Source organism: Schistosoma haematobium, chromosome 6 (genome assembly GCF_000699445.3).
Source record: "Schistosoma haematobium chromosome 6, whole genome shotgun sequence".
Classification (NCBI taxonomy): domain Eukaryota; kingdom Metazoa; phylum Platyhelminthes; class Trematoda; order Strigeidida; family Schistosomatidae; genus Schistosoma; species Schistosoma haematobium.
The window spans coordinates 23,227,300-23,246,895 of record NC_067201.1 but is presented as its reverse complement, the minus strand read 5'-3'; the positions used below and the strand labels follow the sequence as shown (position 1 = coordinate 23,246,895).

The 19,596-nt window shown below is 34.5% G+C and overlaps 1 protein-coding gene across 1 annotated transcript; it reads left to right on the top strand.

Moving 5' to 3' along the window:
• Nucleotides 1-7,968: 7,968 nt before the first annotated feature.
• On the top strand, nucleotides 7,969-13,560 carry MS3_00008829 (uncharacterized protein). Its single transcript, XM_051217166.1, has 3 exons — nucleotides 7,969-8,866; nucleotides 12,094-12,660; nucleotides 13,397-13,560. Exon 1 carries the CDS (start codon nucleotides 8,158-8,160, stop codon nucleotides 8,515-8,517), a length of 360 nt encoding a protein of 119 aa, XP_051065816.1. The 5' UTR covers nucleotides 7,969-8,157; the 3' UTR covers nucleotides 8,518-8,866; nucleotides 12,094-12,660; nucleotides 13,397-13,560.
• The last annotated feature ends 6,036 nt before the right edge of the window (nucleotides 13,561-19,596 follow it).

The following is a 19,596-nucleotide window of genomic DNA, read 5'->3' as shown; positions in this document are numbered from 1 at the left end:
ATTAGGCGATATAAAGATCAGCAAACCTGTGAAGATGGTTAGTCAGAAACAAGGTCACTCGAGTTGAAGAACTTCATACATGTGATAGAATCGAGAAACTCATTTTATTCGTCAAGTTGATACTGATAATGTTATTCAAAACGACAATGAAGGCTTCATAATTAAACCTTGGTTCGTACAGAACAGAATGCCATGAAAAATACAAACACAAGCTTAGTACATAAATTAATTAAGCATATCTCTTATCATTATACATCTTGTTCTTTTGTCAACACTTGGAGCCCCTCTAAGGCTACTGCCGGTTCCAAGCCCGAATAAGGGAGGAGGAATGAGCATAGGGTTAGCGACTTTATCCAGTAGAAAACTAATTCGCCAAAAAAACGCTAACAAGGAAAGTTCTTTTGTTAACCTTTCTTGATGGGGTTTTGTTCTCTGAGCTGGATGATTTGGTTGTGGAGCTTTCATCGATCTTTTGAACGACATCATCAGCACAAACTTCAGGTAGAAGTGAGGGGTTTGAATTTCTCCACATGTGGTTCACAGCTTGTCCGTTACACCTCGACGTTAATTGGTTCTTTTTAACCTTAAACCTGTCATTGTTTACTTTTTTGTTTTGATTGTGTCTCCTATTGGTTTAACTTTTGTTCCCATGTTTATTAACCTATCCTCGTAAAGTGTATGAAGCTTCGTAAACAATTAACAGAATATGTGAACTTCTTCAGTACAACAAATATCTCTGACCAATTGATTGATAACACTCTTAAGTTCCCAATAATTATGCAATATCCTATGGTAAATTCGCCAATCAGAATACTGACTTCTGTGATCTTGTCGCTATGCTAAACTAAAAATACATCGACCAGCATTAATAGCCTCAAGTTAACTCTGAGTTCTTATTGATCCTTCATGTAATAACTCCTCCCCTAACCCAATCCATTCAGTTCAGAATACAATTATCAGTCTCTCCTGTGTAAATCGTATGTTTCAGGCATACTTGACTCATATACAAGTAAACAAGACCACATCGCATAAACCAAAAAGTGACTGTGAGTGTTAGGGACTATAATTAATCGATTAGGGATAAATTGAGAACAGTAAGTCGTATGATAGCAGCCAATAGATTAAATGAAAGCTTATAATAAGAGGAATATATATATATTATAGTTACATAATAGTCATCCAATAGGACAATATGTAGTAATAGTCCATAAACAATCCTTAGACGTTACTATTCATTTATTCGTCATTCGTATATAACAAATTATAAATGGATAGACTAATCACATTAGTTGTAAAGTATTAATATGCCGACAACATTCCAGTCAATATGTATTAGTTACAATTGCAAGCATAAGTTTGACATTGGAGAGATTATCTTCAACCCTAATGGTATAGTCAAGCCTTAACCTAGTGTATTGCAGTTGGCAACTCATATAAACCTGTATCTTTCCCATGTGAACTGAGCGATAAAGAAGCAATAATAAATCATTTAAGCTACTTTTTGAAATATTGTCTTGCTTAATTTAAAGTCTATAGAGTACCAACATTCAGTTTTAAGCCTTCTTTATTCTATGAATTATAAGTTTTCGTTTAATGCATAAATTACCGTCATATTCTTTACCCTTATGCCCTAATTTGGATATAATTGTATTTTTCTTATTGCTTGCTCGCTATGGTCGCATATTTATTCAAGTACCAAAGTCAGAATTTTCAATACAAATATCAAGATAGTTCTACTGTATGAGTCGGAAACTTGGAGAACTACGAAAGCCATCATCCAGAAGATACAAGTGTTGATTAACAGTTGTCTAAGCAAAATACGTCGGGTCCGCTGGCCAGACACTATCAGCAACAACCTACTGTGGAAGAGAAAAAACCAGATCCCAACGGAGGAAGAAATCAGGAAGAAGTACTGGAAGTGGATAAGACTCACATTGATGAAAGCACCCAATTGCGTCACAAGGCAAGCGCTCATCAGTTGGAATTCTCAATGCCAAAGGATAATAGGAAGACCAAAGAACGCATTATTCTGAGCAATGAAGACAGACATGAGGAGAATGAACAAAAATTGTATAGAACTAGAAATGGAGATCCAGGACAGAGTGGGTTTGAGAATACTGGTCGGTGACCTATGCTCCTCTATTGGGAGTCACTGACGTAAGTAAATAAGTAAGTAAATGATTCACATTATAATTTATAAATTACCAACTATATACTTACTATACAACTTCTGTTTAAAACAAACTATAGAATGCTGTTTATTTATCGTTACTATAATGAATATCGACTGATTGACACTACAGTTTATATTACTGAAGAAAGGTAGGCACTTAGCAACAATAACTTACTTCAAACCTACATAGAAATAAGTATCATATATTGAATTTAGAATAAATCAATTTATTGAAACATGATACAAGTGACTAACAATAATCACATATACTCAGTTACCACTTATAGAAAAAAATACCCAAATTGATCATTTCTCTCTACGTGTGGTATATGCTACTTATGTTGACAGATATAAGTAGTATGTAGAATCAATCGGACATGAAATAACTGTGAGTAGAAGATTAAGATTGAAATGAAGAGAAGATAAAAGAAAATATGATCAAAATAACAATAGGGATGAAGGATAGATAAATTTTGTAAGAGACAACTCAAAGAAGATGTATAAATGATTAATTTAGTGTATGGTTTTCATATTTTGGATGTATTATCCATGAACATGGAGGATCAGATGCAGACGTAAAGGTGAAGATTGGCAAAACAAGGGTCACACTCCTACAACTGAAGAACATATGGAACTCAAAACATCTTTCAACCAATATCAAAGTGAGAATCGTCAATACCAACGTCAAGACAGTTCTACTGTACGGAGCGGAAACTTGGAGAACTACAACAACCACCATCAAGAAGCTACAAGTATTTATAAATAGCTGTCTTCGCAAGATACTCAACATCCATTGACCGGATGTCATCAGCAACAGTCATCTGTGAGAGAAAAAAAACCAGGTTCCAGCTGAAGAGGAAACTAGGAAAAGACGATAGAAATGGATAGGACATACATTACGCAAATCATCAAACTGCATCACGAGGCAATCCCTAACTTGGAATCCTGAATGAAGGCGGAAAAGAGAAAAGCCGAAGAACACACTATGTGGGGAAATAGAAGCAAATATGAAAAAGATGAATAACAACTAGAAAGAGCCGGAAAGTATTGCGCAGGACAGTGTTGGATGGATTGTGCTAGTGGGCGGTTTATGCTCCTCCACGTAGAGTAACTGGCATAAGTAAGTAAGTTTCATATTTTGCCTTGGCACTATGTTACTTCGGACTGGACAATAAGTTGGTTATCCCTATTATATTGTCGATCACTTTATAAGCAGACGGGGCCATAGAATGTACACTTCCCTCTTGCGTTAAATGTCATCAACGGGAAAATGTAAACCCGTATGAATGAATCCATATATTGTAAATTGTATACGTTGCAGATCGATTTTTTAGAGTACTAGTGAAAACTTGAAGGAACTGGATAGATTTCTCACCCTATTATGGGATTCATTAACAGTGACCACACCCACATAGTGATTAACCTCTATGCTAGTTCCCAACTTCATCACATATCTACATCATCAGTTAACAACAGTTTCTACACTACTTATTATCAATCAGTAGCTTGACCAATAAAATTACAAATTTAATTAGTCTGACTGCTAAGTTCAGTAAATGTTCGATCATCGTAATCAATCATAATGAACTACTCTTAGTCAAACAAGCATTATAACCTAAGGATCGCTAGATAGCTATTTTGCCTTATGGCAGAATTCTCAGTAGTATAAGTATACAACCCTACCACGAGTTGAACCCAAGATTTTCAGCCTAGTATACAAACGTTTTATCACTTCTAAACTCTCTACAGTTATTAATCACATGCTCACTAATCATTACGTTCTGATGAGAAGCCATGAGCAGTGAATTTTAACCATGTTTACTTTGGTCCAGTTACCTATTAAGTACATTAGAAGATAGCTGAGTAGCATTACAGATTGATAAAAGTTAAATATGTAAACCAGTCGATGAAGTTACTTTCTGCTTTACAGTTTTATTTAAAGTGAGCTGTCTGGTTAGAATTTATGTAAAAACTTTGGGTGCCGTCATCATTGATCAGATAGTAACTCTCCATACTCTTTATCTAGGTATCATTTATCATGTACAACTTACAACAGTCATTTAAAATACAATCAAGTAATATCTTGTCCTATCTATCCATTACCACTTAACATATGTATCTCTCTCTTTGGCCTCTTTATCGTCATAGGTAACTTCAAAACTGTAAATGAATTGATCATCAGATGCAATCACACAGATTGAAAGATGTATTTGTGGTTTACATCAAGAACTGACTGATCTTAGTTAGACTATCATTTAAACTTTGGAAATTCTACCACCTTCACAAATCTCCATATCATAGCAGTAATCATATGTTCACTAATAACTAACTTGGAAATACAACTCTTGAAATACTAATGAGAATCTATGACCAGTGCAGTTCAACCATGTCTGATGTGATAATTTTATGCAATGGATGACAGTTGTGTACAATCTCGAATCGGTTAGAGATGAACACATATAGTATATATATATATAGTCAATATAGTCTAAAAGATAAGCGTTCACGTGCAATACCATAAGTCCTGAGTTCAATTAATCCTCGATCCTGAAGTTTTATGTGTACAATTATAAGGAGTCCAAACCAAGGGTAAAATAACTACCTAATGCTTTTGTGGTGTGCGCTACTTATATTCAAATAAGTAGTTTATAACGATAGTCAGGAGTAAAAGATCGAGCAGGAAAGAATGGGAAAGGAAAGCAATCAGTATGAATATGCACGATCAAATTTTCAATTGTTCCTACTTGTGTTCTTTGTTTACTACACTTTCAGGTCTTCTATGCTTATCTAATGTATAATATTTGACAGAATATATAGAAATGTTTATGAAATTTTTTGATTAAGATCATAAGCCGATTGATGTTAAACAACCATTGAAACCTGGAAGCACTGGACCGTCATTTCATCCTATTGTAGGACTCCTCAGCAGTGCGCATCTATGACCCCGCCTCGCGGACTTCGAACCCGAGACCTATTGGTCTCGCGAGCGAACACTCAACCACCAAACCATCGAGCCTGCCGGAATCCAACGGCGTAGCCATTCATAAATTAATGGAAGTTAGACATTAACACCGTTGGATGCCGGCTCAATGATCTAGATGTTAAGCGTTAGCTTGTGAAACTGAAGTTCCTGGGTTCGAATCCAACGTGTGGGGTCGTGGATGCGCACTGCTGAGGAGACCCACACTAGGACGAAACGTTCATTCAGTGATCCCAGGTTTTCAGTGGTGATCTAACATCGATCAATATATTTTATCGATATTTTTAAAACTCGATATCGGTCACCCATCATTTATCCATCTGCTAAAATCAATTGTTTTGCCATCTATCATATATAAGCTCCTTGAATTTCAATAAACTTATTTCTTTCTTTGTTTGAAGAATGAATACGTAAGAAAATTTGCCAAACACTGTAGAGTTTCCTTTAAGGCTTTCCAGTGATTAACAATATAATAAGTTGTAAATATTTTTGTAATAGTGCGTGAATACTGTACTGAACTGAAACGTGGAGAACTACCACAAACATCATGAAGAATTAGCAAATCAAAGACGGTATTTTTACAGTCGGAGAACATATAGAACTTAAATCGACTTTCAACAAATCTCAAAGTCACAATCTTTAATATGAACGTCAAGATAGTCTTACTATACAGAGCTGAAACTTGGAGAACAACAACAACCACCATCAACAAGGTACAAGTAATTATAAATAGTTGTCTACTCAAGATACTCATTGTCAAGTGACCGGATACCATCAGCAGCAGTCTACTGTGGGAGAGAACAAACCACCTTCCAATTGAACAGGAAATTATGAAAAGACGATGGAAGCAAGCCCTAACTTGGGATCCTGAAAGGAAACGGGAAAGAAGAAGGTCAAAGAACATACTACATTTGAAATTGGAAGTAGATATGAGAAAGATGAATAACAACTGGAAAGAACTAGAAAAGATTGTCCAGAACAGGTTTGGATAAAGAGTGCTGGTTGGCGACCTATGCTTCTCCACGAAGAGTGACAGGCGTAAGTAACTAACTAAGTAAGTGAATACATTTAGTTACTATTTATGATCATTCAATTCAAAAACAATCCAAAACTATTGAAATAGACCGCCTTGAAATTGACATTTGAATCTTTAGTGTATTCATTCAATCCAACTATTAAAACAAAAATAAGTTGAATAACCACACCTTTATTTCTTTAACTTTAAATAAATAAATCGAATTTATTGTTTATTATTATAATTGACTTGAATACATCTTATAAGATTTATTGAAACAAACATTGGGAAATAGGACGAAACGCGCATCCTGGATTCCACTGTTAGCTACTATCCATCATTGCTTACATAGGTAAATACGTTTTTCTATTGAATATTATTATGATACGATTGAACTTCTATTTGAAGTTTTGTGCTGATGATATCATTCAAAGGAATGATGAAAAGCTTCATGTGACTAAACCATCCAGATAAAAGTACTAAACTTTATCGAAATCATTCAATTGGGCTGCAAATCTTCTTCATGATCACAAGATAATTCATAATTTATCTGAATAGTAATTAACGGAATTAGTAATAGTTTTGTAATAATTGAATTTATGAGTTGATTTAAGTTAGACATTAATACCATTAAATACCGGTCTATTGATCTAGAGGTTAAGCATTTGAGCTCAACACAGAGAAAGAGAGTCCTGAGTTCGAAATCCGCGTGTGTAATCATAAATGTAAACTACTGAGGAGTTTCATATTAGGACTCTATGTTTTCAATGAATCTAGACCACCATAGAGAACGTGGGAGCACTGAACGGCCGTTTCGTGCTATTGTGGGACTCTTTAGCAGTTCTCATCCATGAACTCGACTCATGGGATTTGAACCCAGGACCCGTCGATCTAGCACGTGAGCTATTAAACACTAGGCCACTGAGCCGGTATCCAACGGAGTTAATGTCAATCTTCAACTAATCCACGAAATTGAGCGACACACCTACCATTGTCATCAATGAGCTACTATCTCACGATAGACCCGGTTGAACTCCACTGGTCACTGCTTTTTACTAAAACTCCAGGATATCTCTCTTGAAGCCAGTCACTAGTGAACATATGTTGATTAATATCAGAAGGGGTTTTGTGAAGATTGTAGTAATTTCAACAGTTGAGATCATGAATCATTTAAAGCTAGATCACCATGGAAAACCTGGAAGCACTCTACGGCCATCCCGTCCTATTGTGAAACTCCTCAATAGTGCGTACTCAAGATCCTGACTCGAAAGATTCGAACCTAGGACCTATTGCTCTCACATGAAACCGGTTAACGTCTAGACCACTGAGCAGACATCCAACGATATGAATGTCTAACCTCAACTAATCTATGAAATTACGCAACCATTTTTGATTGTACTGAAGTAGATAACTATCTCTATCTGACATGGATTAACTTCACTGGTCACAACTTTTCATTAGAACACATTTCAGTTTATTTTATGGATTTTGAAAAACGGAAATAAAAATCATTTTTATTTTTATCAATATTTATTCATTAAAATCATTAAAAAATTTTTTTTATCATTTCACCTTAAATCAATAAAATAAATTAATTCAATTCTATTCACGCCTATATTTAAATTCGCATTCTGATTGGTTAGGTTTATCAAGGTTATAATAATTAGAATTTTATGATTGGTTAATTAAGAATAGACTCATAATACGCCTATGATTTATGATTGGTCAATTTATAAAATGTGGCTCAAATTTTAAAAATATAAACATATATATATATATAAAATTGTAAATGTTATAATCGTTTCTAATGTTTATTCCTTAATTAGATAAACAATAAACAAGCAAACAAACAAACAAAACATGCTTAACAACTAATACAAATATGATGATCATTTGTAAGATAATTACATAACTTGAAAGGTTTCTTTGTGCAATTACGTATCTATCTATCTATCCATCTATCTATCTACCAATCTATTTATCTATGTCATGTTAGATGATTTTATCATTAATCAAAATCAAATTGAATTGAATACAGTCGATTTAAATATTGACAATGTTATTCATTCATCATCATCATCACCGTCATCGTCATCATCATCATCATCATCATCATCGTTGTCATCATCTTATGCAATATCATCTGTAGAGATATGGGCACTTATATTAACATTTTTATATTATGCAATAATGATTTGTTTAGGTATATTATGTTGGTTAAATGCTAAACGTAAATATAAAAATCGTCAAAAATCAATAGATATATCAACATGGTCACGTTTTCATATTGGTCCTAATCAATTACATATTAAATATACAGATGATGATGGTGATTCTATGACTAATTAATTAACATAGTAAACACAAATTTCAGATAGAAGTTTGTACTGATGATATAGTTCAGAAGAACAATGAAAACTCCACAACCAAACAATCCAGCTCAAAGAACAAAACTCCATCAAAATCATCCATCTAAGCTACAAATCTTCTCCAACATCACGTAAATGGAGCGTATATATTATTTTGTACAGATTATATTCATAGAAAAACAAACCTTCCACTTTATATGTTTCTTTATTAGTTTACTGAAATCAGTCAGGATTTATTATTCAATGTCAACTTGTATATTATATATATGTGTATGTGATTAGTTCCTGTGTATAAACATGGATATATGTGTAAATTGAATGGTGTAATTGTAGGTTATTTATTATTCAATACTTAAAAAAGAATGTAGTTGATAAATAATGAAATATATTTATATATTACTGAAATCATAATAGTCATTTTATACTTTATAGTAATTTCAATAATTGAGATCATGAATCCATTGAAACTAGATCACTATGGAAAACCTCGAAGCACTAGATGATCGTTTTGTCTTATTGTGGGAATCCTTAGCAGTGCGCATCCATGATCCCGTACCGCGAGATTCGAACACAGGATTTATCAGTCTTTCGTGAGAACATTTAACCACTAGATCATTGAGATGATATCCAACAATGTTAATGTCTAACTTTAACTAATCCATGAAATTGAGTCATCGTCCACCATTGTCATCAATGAGTTACTATCTGTTGGTTTTCCATGGTGGTCTAGCTTCAATTGACTCATGATCTCAACTATTGAAATTATAATAATATTCACAAAACCCCTTCGTCCATAAATTATAGTCTCACCGTAAGATTATTTGCAGATATAATCTCTCAATCACCAGGATCATTTATCATTTACTAAGAAGTAATGAATATTATATTGTATTAAGGTTAGTTAAATGAGATAGATTAGTTTGTTTCACTTGATAAGGTATCTATGATGAACAAACTGAACTAGTCACATGTGAGAATTGATGTTTTCCCGTTGTTAATGTAAAGGACCTAAATTGACCGGTCTGTATTAGTATATGTACATCCTGAGTGCATTTCCTTGAAGAAGTCTTGGAGTTAGAAGTTCTCATTATGTAGAAATTGAAGCTAGAAAAGACGTTTCTCTTAGGACTCGTTGAGTGAATACGTCTGTATCTGAGTATTAATGTTCACCTTGAGAATCAAACCTGGTGTTCGTCACTCCAGTTGCAGTCAGAGATATCTAACATGTTGAATATTTTAGTAGCTATCAAAATTCAGTAACTCGTTGCATAATGCGTTAATGCTTGAAACGATTCTAACTTGTTTTGAGTCATATTGTACATATCAATTCTGGGTTTCAGATAAAAACTGGACGAAACTTACATTTTGGATTCCATTGAATGCTACATTCTAAATATAATGTGGATCAAAATAATGATCCATGCAAATAAATATTAATATCAGTTGTTTTGTGGAAGTTGTAGTAATTTCAATAACTGAGATCATGAATCAGTTGAATCTAGACCACTGATGAAAACCTGGAAACACTAGTTGGCCGTTTCGTCTGATTGTTGGATTCCTCAGCAGTGCGCTTCCACGGCCCCTCCTTGTAAGGTTCGAATCCAGGACATATAGATCTCGCGCGCATGCGTTTAACCACTAGACCACTTGGTCGGCATCTAACGGCGTTAATGTCTAACTTTAACCAATCCACAAAATCACACCACCATCCATCATTGTTTTTAGTGCGTTACTGCCTCGCAACAGATCTGGTTGAACTCCACCTGTCACTGCTTCTCACTAGAACTCCAGAATATCCCTCTTGAAGCCAGTCACTAGTGAGCATATGTTGATTAATGTCAGAGGGGATTTTATGGAGGTTGTAGCAATTTCAGTAGTTGGGATCATGAGTTAATTGAAGCTAAACCGCCATAGAAAACCTGGAAGTACAATGAGTTTTATACAACACCATCATCCATCTCCCTTTAAAATGCATGTGAATAGGTGATAACATCAAGAAGATGCTCATAGAATACACATATGTCAACAAGTGACTGATCGATTTCAATCCTAAACATCAATGGGAAGATTCAAACAACCAATACAAATGAATGATAGGTCTTCTGAAATGACTCTTTTGAATATTAACATTTAGTCAGTATATTAAATCATTAGTTGTTCAGTGTTTACTTAAGAGAAACATCTATAAAATAACTTTCAATATGGATTAATTTGAGCTAGTCATAGATTGATTACCAAGTAGCATTGAACAAATGCTTTGTTGTATTATAGGACATTTTAAAAATCCAGACCTTCAGATCTAATAATGATAACGTTACCCTCAGATGATTTTGTTGACATTCATCTGATGAATCCCATGAAGGACAAAACAAGCAACTTGTAGAAGATCTTTATAGATGCGTAAGTGATGTAAAATCCGTTTACACCTTGTTAAATTATTTTATTTTCTTCTTCTTCATAAAATATCCATTTATAAAAGTTGTTTTGTGATTAACTAGAAATTAACTAGAAATTCAATACGGTTGTTTTAATCTCATCCTTATACTATACTTTCAAGGAAGAATATGTTTCAGGCGTAAAGAGTAACAGATAAACTATGAATATAAATCGAACATATCAGAGCAATAGTACCAGACTACTTAATTCCTGATTTTCAACCAGGCGGCCTAGGTTCGACCCCCGGCGCGGGAAAGTTTTCTGCCCCGAAATGCTCTAATTCGGCCAAGAGTGGAGAGAGTTCGCTCTCCCTCTCTCGAACTTCTCTCACATAGCCACGTGTATAAGGCCACTGCATGGGAAGTCCTACTCACAACTTTCTCGAGGCATTAGTGTCGCTTACAAAATTAAGAGAACGAAAAGTGATTATCCGACTCCTGAACCAGTTTATCGGGTACTAAGGGTCCATTTAGGGGAGTTGGAAAACCTTTATTCCAAACCAATGGTGCACATGAGCTCCGGTATGCTAGAGAAACAAATGGCGTATGAACAAATTATTGGTCACCGGCTACCATGGTACTGTATCTCTTGACGGCTCCTAGTGTAGCTCCTCAAGAGAACCACTTAGTTCGGTATGGACATCAGGGCAGTATCACAACCCACATACAAATCAAGTGACTTTTGCAGTGCATATGCATTTGGTGCCCCTTTGTAGCAATATTTATGTGTTGAAAACATGAAATAAAATAAGTATGAATCCTTTTATCTATGTAAAATAGATCATCGGTAACTATCTAAATTCATATAGAGGAAACATAGAGATATAGAAAAAACATATGTAACAAGGTACATACTCAAATAAGTTATATTATAAGTCATTATGCAATAATGAATACAATATGAATTAGAGAATTACAATGGCAACTAAATGGAAGTTTACAAAATAATCAATAAGATTAAAATGATCTTTTATCATAATGGCGTCAATGTACACCTTTTTTTGTCTTCCCTTAAACTATGAGATTAAAATCGCTTTATATCTTTCGTTTTATCAACTAATTCTTTCTTTCTGTATTATATCCTTATATTTAATCTTTGTTTTATATATTACTAACATTAGCCTCCAAACACCCTGGTACGGCCAAGAATGGCGAGAGTCTGCTGTTCCTCTCAAAATGCTCTCACATGGCTATGTGCATACAACCACTACCACGGAAGTCCTACTCACTGCCTTCTGAGGTGTTGTTTACAAAATTGAGAGAACGAAAAGCGAATATCCGACTCTTTAACCAGGTTGATGGACGCGAATAGTCGACCTAGGAAAGTTGAAAAAACCTCATTCCAAACCAATGGTACACAATGACTCCAACATCCTGATGAGAAAACTGGCATTTGAAAAACTTGTTGGTCACCGGCTACCATAAGACTGCATCTTCTAACGTTTCTCTACTACCTTGTGGATTGGACCATTAGGTTAAAGGCTCCGGATGTGGCCCCCAAAAGAAAACCATCTACTTCGGTTCGGGCACCCAAGCAGTACCCCAACTCTCACATCAATCGAATGATTTCTGTGGTGCATATCTATTTACTGCCTTCTTTTACCAATGTTTATGTGTTTAAATAAAATAAGCCATTGAAGTAACTACTTCTATGACTTTGATGTTCATCTTGTTATTGTACTAATAAGGTACGACAACTTAAAGTAATACATATATATTTACCTAGTTCTGTATTGTTACTGACTGACCGATTTTACACCATTCTGTTAGGGATACAGAGGAATATACCAATAATTATCATGTTAAGTCCAGTGGTGTCCAGTGGACTTCAAATGGACATTTCCTATTGGTCGATATTTGTTCACTTGTTAAATATTGTACAAAATGTTGTTTTCTATTTTATGGTACGATGTGGTATGCTTGATTGGTATATAAGCAGAGTGTGTTTGAAATATAACGATTCATAACTCAGAGGCTGTGACTTACGTTCTGAGCTCAACTGGCTGAGCTAGACAGGGAAGCGTTACCAATCGAGACTTTAGGTCATCCTTACGTGTTTTCCATGTCATTGTAATCGATCGATATAAACGCTGCTCCATCTAACCTGCAAACCACCCGTTACAACACATTCAATTAAATCAATGAATCACTTGAAACATTTCAATATTTCTATCATATATTTTAAGTGACCAAAATAACTTCATAGTAACTATATCAATATCAATTATTGGTATAACCTCACACAAATTATTGAATACCATTAAGATTAGAGATAAGCTTCATTGAATTCTAATAACTACCATAGAAACTTAGGTCAAAATAATAATAATTTCCTGTTGATTTATTTTTAATCAATGAATATTAATTTTCATTAAAATTTTATTTTAATTAACTATTTTCTTTATTTTATTTTATTTTCATTAGTTGTTATGAGATATTACATTAACAACAACAAGCAAACAAACAAAAAAGAAAAAAATGTAAAAAAAACACAGAAAAAATCAATTAATTTAACGTCTCCCTCCCCCTTCCTCCTTCTCCTCCTCCTCCCCCCCCTTCCCTATTTAATACATTATTCCCATAATGAGGTCAATTTTAATATACTACTTATATATGTTTTATTATTATTCTCTTCAAGAGAAAAAAAACTAACTGTCAAGAAAAATTCTAAAAATATCATTAAAAAGAATCATTGTTGTCATTGTTTTTGTTGTTGGTGGTGGTGGTAGTGGTGGTTGTGGAAGAGGAGGAGGAGAGGGGTGGAGATGGTGGTGGTGGTCTATTGCTGTAATAATGGAATATTTGTACTTTAATAATTTATTAGGTCAGTATAATTGAATATTTATAATCTATTCGTATTAGATGAGATAAGATGTTAAAATGAATTAATCCAAGATAGTTAAGATCACTATAATGTGATCATATTTGAAATGAAAGGTAACAGGTTCGAGTCTTTGAGTAAATATAAGTGTATCCAATTAATGAGTCATAATTAAAGTGAAAAATGTATCATAAGTTATATTGTTAACCATCATCATGCTTAAAATTAGTAGAAAGACTGATAGGTCTTGGATTTGAATCTCGCGGTGCGGGATTGTGGATTTATACTACTGAGGAGTCCCATACTAAGATGAAATAGTTGTCCAGTAGTTTCAGGTTCCCCATAGTGGTCTAGCTTCAATTGAATCATGAATTCAACTATTAATTTACTATAACCTTTACAAAACTCCTGTCCGATTATAAACATCATCTACTCTCGAGTGACTGGTTTCAAGAGGTATTTTCTGGAGTTCCAGTGAGAAGTGGTGACTAGTGGATTTCAACCGAGTCTGTTGTGAGATAGAAACTCACTGAAGTCAGTGGTGAATGTGTCACTCAATTTCATGGATTAGTTGAAGTTAGACATTAGCACGGTTGGATGCAGGCTCTGTGGTCTAGAGGTTGAGTGTTCGCGCGAGTGGCCGATATGTCTTGGGTTCGAATCTCACTGGGTGGGATGGTGGATGCACGCTGTTGAGAAGTCCCATACTGTCCAGTGCTTCCAGCTTCTTCATGGTGGTCTATTTCCAATTGACTCATGAATTCAACCGTTAAAATACAAGTAGTTAAACGATTGAGACTAGAACAATAAAGAAATAATAGATTTCCTTACTATGTGACAAAAAAATGTATGATTGACTTTAGTCAACCCTCCCTGTTAACTTGCTTACAATCATTATCACCATTACCGTCATAATAATAAACATTTTATATACAACAGTATATTGTTGTTGTATGGTGCGCAGTGCAAAGGAATCCCACAGTGGGATGAAACGGCCGTCCTGTACATCCAGGTTCTTTATGGTGGTCTATTTCTAATTGACTCATGAATTCAACTATTAAAAAAACAAGTAGTTAAACGATTGAAACTAGAACAAAAAAGAAGAAATAGATTTCTTTATTAAGCGACAAAAAAATATATGATTGATTCTAGTCAAACCCCCCCCTATCAACTTGCTTACAATCATTATTGTATATACGACAGTATATCGTTGGTATACAAATGCACACGGCTGAGGAGTCCAACAGTGAGACGAAACGGTCGCCCGGTACGTTCAGGTTGTCCACGATAGTCTAGCTTCAATATTGAATTATGAATCCAACGATTAAAATTACTATACTCTCCTTAAAATCCCCTTTCGGGATAAATGGGAGTTTAATTGTTTGTTAGTTTCACCTTAAGTAACCTAGAGAGAGAGAGAGAGAGGGAGGGAGAAAGACAGTAATAGCGGTAAAGTGAATAGTGTATGCGGTTTTACTTTCTTTCAAAAATTGGCCTATGCATGCTTCATTTCATCCATTTAAACAAATAAATTTTAAAAAAAAGAAAACGACAAACATTATCGAAATTTTTTTGTAAATAAATGAAAAATCCAATAAACATCAATAAAAAAATAAAGTAAAATACTTAGAAACATACACCCTAGTAACCAGTATATATTTACATTAAGATTGTTTATTATTGTTGTTTGATAATCGAACTTAGGCAGGTCGTTGCTAAGACAGTTTTTAAAAAAGAGTAAAGAAAACATTAAAGAGTAGAAAGGAATTAGCAATTATTGATCGCTCAGTAGGACGAAACGGCCGTCCAGTGCTTCCAGGTTTTCCATGGTGGTCTAGCTTTAACTGACTCATGATTTCAATCTGTGAAATTTCTAAACTCTCCACAAACCCCTTCTGATAATAATCATCTGCTCACTAGTGACTGACTTCAGGCGATACTCCTGGAGTCCTAGTGGGGAGCCTTTACCAGTGGAGTTCAACCAGGTCTGTTGTGAGATATCAGCTCACTGAAGAAAATGGTATACGGTGGCGCAACTTCGTGGATTGGTTGAAGTTAGACATTAACACCGTTGAATGCCGGCTCATTGGCCTAATGGTTAAATGCTCGCGAGCGAAGCCAGTAGGTCCTGGGTCCGGGTCCCGCGGGGTGCAGGGTCGTGGATTCGCACTGCTGAGGAGTTCCATACTAGGACGAAACGGCCATCCATTGCTTCCAAGTTTTCCATGATGGTCTAGCTTCAACTGATTCATGACTTCAATCTCTGAAATAAATTTTTTTTTAAAAATGACAAACATTATCGAAATTTTTTTGCAAACAAATGAAAAATTCAATAAACATCAATAAAAAAAATAAAGTGAAATACTTAGAAACATACACCCTAGTAACCAATATAAGTTTACATTAAGATTGTTTATTATTGTTGTTTGATAATCGAACTTAGGCAGGTCGTTGCTAAGACAGTTTAAAAAACAAAATAAAGAAAACATTAAACAGAAGAAAGGAATTAGCAATTATTGATCACTAGTTGTGTCATGAATTTTTTTCTGTTTTTCACTTTATAAATACACATTAGATCATTGTGTGTGTGTGTGTGTCGTTATGTTAAGATTGTTTAATGTTTATTTTTGAAAGATTTAAAGAAAATCATGAACTGATTTTAACTAGACTGTCATTGAGAATCTGGTAGTATTAGGGAGTTGTTTTATCTTAGTATAGAACATTTTGAAAGTGTGAATCCATGACTCTACTTCTTGAGGGAGGGGATGGGTCAAATCTATATGATATTCAGTTTCAAATGTATACGTTTATCCTTTAGACTATTGAGACAGGATCTAGTGTTGAATGAGACTAGAAGTTTTAGATTTTGATTCTCTACGATGAGGTTGTGGAGACTGATTGTTGAATAGTCTGAATAGTTTAGGATGAAACAGCTGTCCAGTACTTTCTAGTTCTTAATAGTGATCTGGTTAGGATCAGTTATTGATTTAAACTATGAAAATTGTTCAGTCTCTTCAAAATACTGGTAATTTGAATTAAACGTTAACTCAAACGTTTTGTTACATTTGTACTCCTTCAGGGAAATAATCAAAAACCACTAAATATAAGTAAAGGATCACAAGTATATAGTTTCAACAGATGAACAACGAAATTGTTCCACTGAGATTATAATGACCAGCAATAATGTTGTATATGTAGATGAGACATCGAGACAAATGAACATGAGGGTGAAAGAACACAAACCATTTTTAAATCTTATTGAGAATCAGGAAGTCTTGAACAGCCGTTTCATCTTAACGTGAGAATACTCAATAGTGATTGTTCACAAACCCACCACTAAGGATCAAATCCAAGACTTCCGAACTTGTATGCTATTGGATTTCGGATCAGTGGTCTAAAAGATTAAGCTTCTGTTCATGAGATTGAAGGTCCTGGATTCAGTCCTTAGAGGTGAGATCATAGATATCTTCTGTTGAGAAGTTTCATACTAGGATAAAACTATTGCCCAAAAGCTTCGAAGTTTTCAATAGTTATTTAACTAGGATCAACTCGTGATCTGAACACACTTCAATAATCATCACAACTCCCATATTATGGGACAAAACATTTGTGTATAATAACTAATTATTGTGTTTGGATATGCTTTCTACAGTAAATCTGTTACGTACAATCATATGTTTATTCATTTTAATCAAAGAGAGATTTTGTGGATGGTATAGTAATTTTATAGTTAAATTCATGAGTCCATTGAAACTAGACCATCATGGAAAACTTGAAAGCACTGAAAAGCCGTTTCATCCTAGTATGAGACTCCTCAACAGTGTGGATCCACGATCCCGCACCGAGAGATAGGAACCCATGATATATCAGCCTCGTGCGCGAGCGATTAACCACCAGACCACTTAGCTGGCATCCAACAGTGTTAATGTTTAACTTCAACCAATCCACGAAATTGAGCCACCGTTCTCCATTTTCATCAGTGAGTTACTATCTCACAACAGACCTGGTTGAATGCCACTGGTCAATGCTCCTCACTAGAACTCCATGAAATACCGCTTAAAGTCAGTCACTAGTGAACATATGATGACAATATCCACAAAACCCATATATGACTAACCATAAATTATATTTTTACCATACTACTCAACTATCATTAGTCAATTATCATGACGATAAAGATTATCATTGTTTTAATTCACATAATATATAACTCTGGCAAAACAAAAGCATTGAACATTGGAAAATACCCACAAAACATTTTCTTTCAAATTAATCAATAAATTAGTCTAAACACTACCTTAATAACTTACTTACCTCACATGGAGGAGCATAGGTCACTTACCAGCATTCTCCAGTCAACTCTGTATTCGACAATCCTTTCAAGTTGTCTCCAATTACTATTCATCCATTTCATATCTACTTCCATATTCCCAATGTAGTTTGTTCTTTAGCCCTCCTCTTTTCAACATTTCAAATTAAAGCTTGTTTCATAATACAATCTACTTCACTCTAAATCATCAACCAATTCTGTTCATTAGTCATAACCCCTCAAGGAGGGACATTAGCCAGTCATCAGCATTCTCCATTCAACTTTGTCTTCGACAATCCTTTCAAGTTGTCGCCAACTACTATTCATCCATTTCATATCTACTTCCATACTCCCAATGTAGTTTGTTCTTTAGCCCTCCTCTTTTCCAGTTCTTTTCAACATTTCAAGTAAAAGCTTGTTTCTTAATGCAACTTAATCAATTACAATCTACCTTACTCTAACTAATCAACCAATTCTGTTAATTATTCATAGCTAGACTAATGATAATGACTCTAATTTAATTAGCATTAGTTTACTCTCTATACTCTCTTTGTTAAAGAATAGCCAACTTTATAAATATACATTTCCTTACAATCCTATTACATAAATAATAGAATAAATAAGGAATACTTCATTCCATTATAGAATATAAATATAGATAGAATAACTAATAAGTAAAGGTAATTGAAATAAACAACCTTCAACTGAATAGCCCAATATTATGGAATAAGTCACTTGATTTATGTATGAGTTGTGATACTGTCCGGGTGTTTAGACCGAAGCAAGTGGTTTTCATAAGGGGTCACATCCCATTTAATGACCAGTGATGTTCAACCATGTCGAGAGTGAGGTAGTAATTGTCCATCAGAGCTAATCGATGATGGTTGCTCAATGCTATGAATTGATTGAAGTCAAATGTTTACACCATTGTATTCTAGTAACTCAATAGTCTAGAGATTAAATATTCGCTGAGTGATCTGAAGGTCCCGGGTTCGAGCTCTGTTGAGATCATGTATAAGCATAGTAAAGTTGTCTCGTACTACGTTGAAATAACTATTCAATGCTTCTTACTTTTCAATAGTTATTTACCTAAATTCAGTCATTGATATTAACTATACAAATTAGAATAACGATTTGAAAATAAACTCTTTACTTACCACTTATGCCATGAATATCTTTCATCATTTCTATGTTTGTTTACTTATTTTTTATTCTAGAAAACTTCTGTTTATTACATTCCAATCAATATAAACTGTTACTTGGTATTATTTGCTTGTACCTTCCCACTGTTGTTTTAGGACTGCAATTGATCAGTCTCTTGTTGGCAACTGTGCATCCTGTGCGAACTGCTTCAGTATTGCCCTGCGTCACAGACCCTATAAACAAAGATGAATGATGGCAAGCACTGAAATTTGGAATGCGCATTTCGTCCTGCTTGGGATTCATCGGCTAAATGTACATATGCCGATAAGAGGCTGATCAACTACAGTCCTA

Bases quoted from the DNA above. Each gene is read 5' to 3' on its own strand.
- MS3_00008829 (XM_051217166.1), top strand. From the start codon at position 8,158: ATGTTAGATGATTTTATCATTAATCAAAATCAAATTGAATTGAATACA.